The 8,867-nt window shown below is 35.8% G+C and overlaps 1 protein-coding gene across 1 annotated transcript; it reads right to left on the reverse strand.

The window, feature by feature from the left end:
- Nucleotides 1-2,439: 2,439 nt before the first annotated feature.
- Nucleotides 2,440-5,671, reverse strand: LOC117709206 (uncharacterized). The gene is made up of 2 exons (XM_076933532.1): nucleotides 5,629-5,671; nucleotides 2,440-4,144 (listed from the first exon to the last, which is right to left on the reverse strand). The coding sequence occupies exons 1-2, from the start codon at nucleotides 5,669-5,671 to the stop codon at nucleotides 2,568-2,570; spliced, it is 1,620 nt and encodes a 539-aa protein (XP_076789647.1). The 3' UTR covers nucleotides 2,440-2,567.
- Nucleotides 5,672-8,867: the final 3,196 nt, after the last annotated feature.

Genomic DNA, 8,867 nt, shown 5'->3' on the forward strand with positions numbered 1-8,867 from the left:
TCACTGTGATGGCTGGCAAGCACATAACAAATGCTCCATAAAAGAACAAGTATTGTTCAGGGGAAAGTCCTGAAACCTAGAGATCCATTTTCATCTGTGGACTATCTGGCACAGGAAGACATCCTCCTGTAGAGTAGATGAGACACTGGAGTGTTTTCTGAGTACTGAGTTTGGATTGGCTTTCCAGGTTCCCCTTATGAAATTGGTGACTCCTATCTTGGGTGTTCAGCATCCCCTGGGTTGAGAATCACATAGCACCCTAAAAAAATTGAAAAAGAAATGAGGCCCTGGGAAGATTAAACTATGCCTGGTGATGCACACCTGTAAATCAGCACAGAATTAGAGAGGAGGGGATGTCTGTAAATTCAAGGCCAGTCTTGCTTACAAAGAAACTTCTAGCACAAACTCCCTCTTCTACTTCAGACCTGAGATTGGAGCTATGTGACATAACCTGGCTTATTTGTTTGTTTGTTTATTTATTTACAGACAGAGTCTCCCTGTGGGTTCTTGTGTGGTCTGGAACTCTCTATGTAAACCAGAGTGATCTTGAATCCAAAGAGATCTAATAAGGTTACAACAGTGAATGTTATCCATTAGGATATCCATTAGAAGTAATTACCTGGCTAACCATTCCTCACCTGTCACAGATCCACAGGTTCCTGGAGTGTTAAAAACCATAAATAAGTTATTAGTCAAGTTTTGTATACAGAAGCCCAGTCAATATCTTTGTCTTCTCTCCTGGCACCTATAATACATTGTTAATTCTGTTTTTATGATATTTGTTTATACGTTTTACAAACAGTGAGCAGTATAATGACTGGTTACTGCCTCAGAAGTGACATTGAAGTCTGGAAGAGTTCTCACTGCACTTTTGACTATCAGCAAGAGCTTAATAGTGTTACTAAAAAAGCGTAATAATTACTATAAACTTAGGAATCCTCATAGGATCATCATAAAGGATAAAGAAACCATCTACTTGTCTACAGAGTATCACTACAAGATAGCACATCTTCATAGGTATGCAGACATCTGCTCAAAATGGCCTAAATAGGCAACAACTGTGGATGAGGGGCATTTTTACATTGCTGTGAGACCCAAGGCAGTGTCCTCCACTCCTAGCTCCCCACAATGCAATTTCCAGGCTCCTCCTCACAAGGAGGAGCTTCTGGTCCTTCAGGCCCTCAGTCCCTCTTTTCTGAGTTATCCTGTTACAAAACCAGTTTCAGTCAAGAAATGATTCTTCCCACCTACTCCAAAAGTTTCCTATCCCCAGACTGCCCCTTCAGTTGTCCTGAAGCTGAAGAGAAGTTTCTTTTCCCAGAAGGTACTTACATAGTCCAGGCGGGTTCCAAAAAATGTAGTCACTGGAAATTCTAGGAATGATCATCAGGCTGCTGTAAAGTGGATCCTGTTAACGTGCATCTCACAGTGCTCTTCCATAAATAGTGAATCTTCCAAGTCCAGTCAGCCTCATTTTCCATGCTCTTCTAACATATGGTTAATTTCCATGAGGCAATGACTTTATCTTTCTCATATGCTTTATGATAGACATTTGTTCGAAAGATGCAACGTATATTCATCTAAGTAACCCAAGTACAAACTGAAAACAACCAAATCAAACTTGTTGAATCATTCAGCTTTATTTATAGGACAATAGGGACAGAGTTGCTGAGCACAAAGGACTTATAGTCAGTATTTATCCTGAAACATAAAACCAGCAGTTGATAAGAATCATGAATACTGGATACTTGAAATGTATTTCACATCAGTAGGTATAATATAGGACAAAGAACATGTAGTCTCCGTGGCTTGGTTTGTACAACACTCTTTTAAGTACAACTTGTCTGAGTTTGTTCATCTGAATAAAATAAACATAATGCTGCCAGTTTTGTTACATATTTTGAGGTCTATCATATACATCTTACTTATTTTTCTCTTTGGCATGCATTATTTCTCTTTTCATGAAAATGTTATACAACACTATATTCTTCTACATTCCTCACTCATTTTCATCTGGTAATATTTGAGTGTGAACAAGAAAAAGTTTAATGAAAACTATCCTACCTTGTCACATTTTCAGAGTTGCACCAAGCATAAATAGTTGACATTATTTAAGACTTGAACATTGCATGAAGGATTTCACAAGTTTTTCATGATTGTACTAATTCTCTAGTGTGGAGCCTCAAATGTTGCACAGAAAACACCCTGGAAAAAACATATGCCACATTTGTCCCAACAGAAAATCTTTCCCCACTAAAATACTTTAGATGTTTCCATTGACATGAAATGAAGTGAAAGATATTTCTGCATGCACTACGTTTGTTAAGATTCTAACGAGTATGAATTTTCTGTTTTATTCTAACAGTTTTGCCAAAAGTAAAGGATTTACACTTTAAATATATTTAAAAAAGTATTCCCTCCTGTAAGTATTCTCTAATAAATTTTAAGATGATTTTTCTTGGTAGAGGGTTGTCTCATTTACTTCATTCATAAAATTTGTATAATGTGTAAAATCTCTGATAATTTCACGGATTGATATTGTGGGTAATGCATTTGTCACAAACACCTTATTTGTAAGTTTTATCTAATGTATGACTTCTCTGATGCCTTCTGAGACTACCTATACGGCTAAAGTATTTGTCACATTCATGGCATTTGTAAGGTTTCTCTCCTGTATGGATTCTCTGATGAGCACTAAGATGTGATAGTTGGGCAAAGCATTTTTGACATTCTCTGCATTTGTAAGGTTTTTCTCCTGTATGAATTCTCTGATGAATTTTCAGATTGCCTTTTTCAGTAAAGCATTTGTCACATTCTCTACATTTGTAAGGTTTGTCTCCTGTATGCATTCTCAGATGTGTACTAAGATGGGATGTACTGGGAAAGCATTTGTCACATTCACTACATCTGTAAGGTTTTTCTCCTGTATGAATTCTCTGATGAATTTTCAGTCTACTTTTTGCAGTAAACCATTTGTCACATTCAGTGCATTTGTAAGGTTTTTCTCCTGTATGAATTCTCTGATGAATTTTCAGACTGCCTTTTTCAGTAAAGCATTTGTCACATTCTCTACATTTGTAAGGTTTCTCTCCTGTATGAATTCTCTGATGAGCACTGAGATGTGATAGTTGGGCAAAGCATTTTTCACATTCTCTGCATTTGTAAGGTTTCTCTCCTGTATGAATTCTCTGATGAATTTTCAGATTGCCTTTTTCTGTAAAGCATTTGTCACATTCTTTACATTTGTAAGGTTTGTCTCCTGTATGCATTCTCAGATGAGTACTAAGATGGGATTTACTGGAAAAGCATTTGACACATTCACTACATTTGTAAGGTTTCTCTCCTGTATGAATTCTCTGGTGAGTAATAAGATGCGATTGCCTGGCAAAGCATTTGTCACAGTCACTACATCTGTAAGGTTTCTCTCCTGTATGCATTCTCTTATGAATTCTCAGATTGCCTTTTACAGTAAAGCATTTGTCACATTCACTACACCTATAAGGCTTATCACCAGTATGAATTCGCTGATGACTACTAAGATGGGATTTTTGGGCAAAGCACTTGTCACATTCACTGCATTTGTAAAGTTTTCCTCGTGTATGAAATCTCTGATGCATCCTAAGATTGAATTTATGTTTAAAAGATTTTTCACATTCACTACATTTGTGAGGTTTCTTTCCTGGATAAATGCTCTCCTGACTTTGAAGACAGTCTCTCTGGGTAAAGCCCTGGTTAGGTTCACTACCTCTGTAAGGCTTCACTCCACTACTGTGTTTCTTCAGCAATGGTTTATGTTTAGAGAGAAAAACCTCATCAAATTCTGTATTTCTATTCTGTTCTTTCTTTCCTATGTGGATTCCGTGATTCAGACTAATGAGTGAACATACATTTAAACTGTTTGCACATTCTTTATACTTGCAAACATCTTTGGTGTTCCCAGTTTTAGGTATCTTTAGGTTTGAGAATTGAAGAGATGCATCTCTGTGGTTAGTTTTATGAGGTGTACTTTGGGTAGAATCATGAATACTTTTGCTAAGTTCATTGCATTTAGAAGACTTCTCTTGGATATTCACAGGCTCATGGACAATGTACAGTGTGTCTTCATCCAAGACCTTCTTATAATTTCCACATATGAGGTGATTTTCTGAAAAAAAAAAAAGTTCAATTAGGGATGTCAGGCATTACTTACATGAGTATGAAGTGATTCAATAACCAGTGTTGGCTGAAGTTCTGCAGTCTCTATCCAGACACTGCCCCAACTGGGAATCCATTCCACATGCAGACAAGAAACAAAGACAGGATTGCTGACGCCATTAAGTGCTTACTGACAGGAGCCTGATATTGCTGTCTCCTGTGAGGCTCTGTCAGCACCTGAACAACATAAATGGATGCTTGCAGCCAATAGTTGAACTTACTATGTTTCCCAAATAGGGAAGTTAGGGAACGATTGAAGTAGCTGAATGGATTTGCAACCCGATAGAAAGAACAAAAATATCAATCAACCAGATATCTGGCCTCCCAAGAACAAAATCACTAAGGATTTTAGTACACATGGAGGGACTCATGTCACCAGCTATATATGTAGCACAGGATTGCCATATCTGACATCAATGAGAGTGGGGGTCCTTTGTCCTGTGAAGGCTCGGTGACCCAGCATAGGGGAATCCTAGTGCAGTGAGTGGGCATTGTGGGGTGGGTGGAGGAGCACTCTCATAGATGTAGGGGGAGGAAGCAGAGGAAGGTGGTTTACAGAGAAGAAACATGGAAGGAAGAAAATATTTGAAATGTAAATAACCACTTGGGAGGCAGAGGCAGGCAGATTTCTGAGTTTGAGGCTAGCCTGGTCTACAGAGTGAGTTCCAGGACAGCCAGGAATACACGGAGAAACCTTGTCTCGAAAAACCAAAAAAAAAAAAAAAAAATGTAAATAACATTACAAATAAAAAAAAAAGAAAATTTTACCTTGCAGAAGCTAGGACAAATCAGTGATCGATCTTATGAAATAAGTGATCGATCTAATGAAAAAGTAGATTTCTAAACAATGTATCGCTAATATTATGGTTACAATTTGATTCAGCATGAAAATGTGTAGCTAAGGTTAGGTATATATTTATGATGCAACTGACATTGACATGAAAACCAGTAAATAGTTTTATTTCAGTATCCTAAATGAAAGGATAAATAATCATGTCCGAGAACTAAACCAATTTTCAAAAAGTAAATAAAAAATTTCTCCATAACACCAGCTCTATATACATTGAAGCCCTTTGCAGTTTTTAAAATCATAAATGAGGGAACATTTTAAAGCAATAGTAAGATTAAAATACTCCAACTATTATATGTATAGAGATATAATTCCATGTTCTGAATATTTATTTTTTTGAACTTGAAAAACTTGAATCAAGCAGATTAGTGGTAAGGAGAGAGCTCAGAGAATATTGCACTGATTACTCTTCCAAAGAAATCAGAGTAATGTAAAGAAAACACAATGAAACATTATGATTTTAACCAGAAAAATTATGATTTTCCCTCTTTTGGGGGTCTGTAGACACTTCAGAGAGTTTGCATGAACAGAAAATGGGAATATTCAGTGAAAGAATCAGATGTCAAGAAGAAGTGCATTCTTACCCACAAACAATAGATTCCTGTAATTCTCCAACATCACATCCATGTACAATGCCCTCTGAGCAAAATCGAGACATTCCCATTCCTCCAGTGAGAAGTCCACAGCCACATCCTTAAAGGTTAATGGACCCTGGAATAGAAAATTACTTATTTCCTACTGGATCAAAAGCTTTCCTTCATTAAAAAAGAATTAATTAAGATATACTTTGTGATACAAATGATTGAACAAAATATTGAAGCATGAATGTTTTCAAAAAGTTCTATGGAGAAGTGTCTGAAGTTATGAACTGCTGCTCTTCCACAGAGAATCCATGCAATGACTTACTAGAATGTTCCCATTTAGAAAGGCTCTTACCTTTGTAAATTTTCTTTAGCTTACTAAGACCTTAGCAATAAATGAAAGATTGGCCACCATCACTGCATTTGAAAATTTTGTGTGCAGTTTGATCTGTAGAATATCTTTTAAAGTCCTCTATTATGACATTTGATTCTCAGCACCCACAATGCACTGCACAATGGAATGTTAAAACTAGTTCTTTAAAATCCAGTGATCTCTTCTGATGACTACTGGCAGGAGGAATACACAGAACTTATGCACATATTCAGGCAAAGGTAATCAACATATATTGAAGAAAAATGAACTTTAACTATAATAAAAAACTACTTCGTAAAACACTCATAGACTTCCTTGTATTTCTATTTCTCTTAAAGTGCATGATATTGAAAGGTATAGAAAATTTATAAAAGACATAGAAAGTTTTTATGACCCCTTGACCTGAGCCAAAATGTAGGCCAGCTGGTTGAGGAGTTCTAGGTTCTAAGACCTGGCTAACCATAAAGTAGATAGTCGAGCAAGATTAAATTCTTGGAAAAAAAAAAAAAACAAAAATCATGTACAGGGTGTTTCCCACATGACTAATAATGGGCTGAGACTTTCCACTATTTTTATGATGTTCTTCCTTGGTTTCCCCCTTACCCCCCTAGTGTGTGGTTTTTTTTTTCATTTAAATACCCTTCTCCCCCTGGCCTCTGGGTCGACACTCCTCTGCCCCTGTGTGGGTTACAAGTCTCAGCCTCAGTGGAATGATCCCAAAATAAAGCCTCTTGCTGTTTGCATTGAGTTCAGTGTCTTGTGAGTTACTGGGTGGCTGTGACATCCCGAGGCTTGGCTGAGGATCTACCCTTTCGGGAGTCTTTCAATATAATTATTTCAAATGCAGTAATCATTTACAGAATATAACATATACATTTGATGTCTAGATGCAGCAATATAACTTTATGAAATATGGGTTGATTTCAAATAAAATCCCAGTGCCACATCATAAATTGTCAAATTATGATTTCAAGAAACATGCTTTCAATTTTTCCAATGCACAATTTGTTAAAATGTGGATACTTGCTTATCCCTGTGTACAGCTCCATCTCACTTGTCTGTATTACAACGTATCCATGTAACAATCTGAGGACTAAGTAGAACATTACATCCTTTCTAGATCAAACTTATAGAATATGAAATGCAGAATTAATGAATGAACTAAATGTCAGAGTTTTTTCTGAAACAGAGTAAAACTGACGCATCAGGGCATACATTCAACATATCATATTATGCAGAAAATCAAATGCTTTGGGAAGTTATTTTATGAGAATTTATTCAAAACTATAAAGTAGTAATATCAGTATTTGAGAGCATTAAAATATTCAATATTTTATAGAAGTTGGCATAATCAATACATATGGTCTTTCATTAAAGATTGACTAGATATGTATGTCTGAGTAAGTGGCATAAGTGGCAATGCATTCCAATGAAGTAGAATCATTTTCCTTGATAAAATTTTGTTTTCAAATTGAAGGAGAATTATACTAATTCTACATGAGTATTTAATAACTATTCCTCATAATATTAACTATTTAAAATTTCAATCTTCTATTTTTAACCTTATTTAATTTTCTTCACTATTTGACCACTTATGTATCAGAATTGTAGAAGTATGATCTATAATTCTTTCTTTGTTCATGAAAACTGTAATACACTGGTTATATATTGTCTCTATTACAAATGAGCCTCAAAAATGTAGACCTGGGCATGAAAAAATGACTAAGAAGTAAAGGTACTTGCTGCTTTTCCATAGAAACATAATATCATTCTTTCTAAACATATTGCAGCTCACTGCTATGTCTGTCATCAGTCAGCAGGGTTTGGTGCTGCACTCAGGGTGTTAGGGGCATAATGTATCATTCAGTGTACATAAAGTATTCAGATGAACACTTACATAATTAAAATTGTATTGTAATGAAAAATAGAATCATTGCTACAACCCTTCAGTTATGTAATGCATACTTTGGATATAAAAGAATAACATAGGTTCTATCAAGGCTGCTTCCTACTAAAGAACCAAACACAAAAACGTAGGAAGAATATTAATTTATGTTTGAAAACTAAGGGTTTATACATAGCACCAAGGCAATGCCCTGTAGAAAATTCTCACTAATGTATTTCATGTGGTGAAAAGAGAAGGTGAAGACCACAGGACTTACACTACTTCTAAAGATTGAAATCAGAAAGAAAGGAAAATAGACATTTCTATACTGAGAATTTACCACAGGGGCAGTATCCCTGATGAAACAAACAGACTTGAGGTCTCAACACGTCAATGATTACTGTGTGACATTAAATACCAAAAAGAGTTGTCAGAATACTGAAATCTGCATCAGCTCACAATCACATTATTGGCAAAAGAAAGACAATTTCCATCCATCATCTGTGCCTCTAGAGAGCTAATACATTTACTGTTAGGATTCAACACATTGGGGCCCTTATAATTTTACTCTTCTCCAAATTCTACTCTTCCACATATTGCTTAGTGATGCGAATTTCAACATATTTCCATATCCACATTCACAAGCTTGTGTCTGGAAATCTGACCATCCATGAAATACAATTGATGTGACACAAGAGACCTTACTTCCACACTAATATATAAAAGGACAGAACTTTACTCGATGTAGAAAATACCCATCAATATATTCTTGAGAATCATTTTTAATAGATGCTGTTAGAGACCAGCCGGTCTCCAGTCCATGGGAATTTTTATGTCCTCACAGTATAAAATCCAGTAGAAATATGAAGATGTTATATTCATGAAAAAAAATTAAATTTTCATTATCACAGAGGAAAATGAAGATGATAGAAAAGAAGCCCTTAGATCACATTTCACATATAATTAATCCTTTGAATGGATTGA

Source organism: Arvicanthis niloticus, chromosome 5, assembly GCF_011762505.2.
Source record: "Arvicanthis niloticus isolate mArvNil1 chromosome 5, mArvNil1.pat.X, whole genome shotgun sequence".
Taxonomy (NCBI): Eukaryota; Metazoa; Chordata; class Mammalia; order Rodentia; family Muridae; genus Arvicanthis; species Arvicanthis niloticus.

What these genes read in the sequence shown, in the direction of transcription:
- LOC117709206 (XM_076933532.1), bottom strand. Translation starts at nt 5,671, where the DNA reads ATGGATGTGATGTTGGAGAATTACAGGAATCTATTGTTTGTGG. An exon ending in CAGGAATCTATTGTTTGTGG is followed by an intron (nt 4,145 to 5,628) that starts GTAAGAATGCAC and finishes TTTTTTTTTCAG; the next exon opens with AAAATCACCTCATATGTGGA.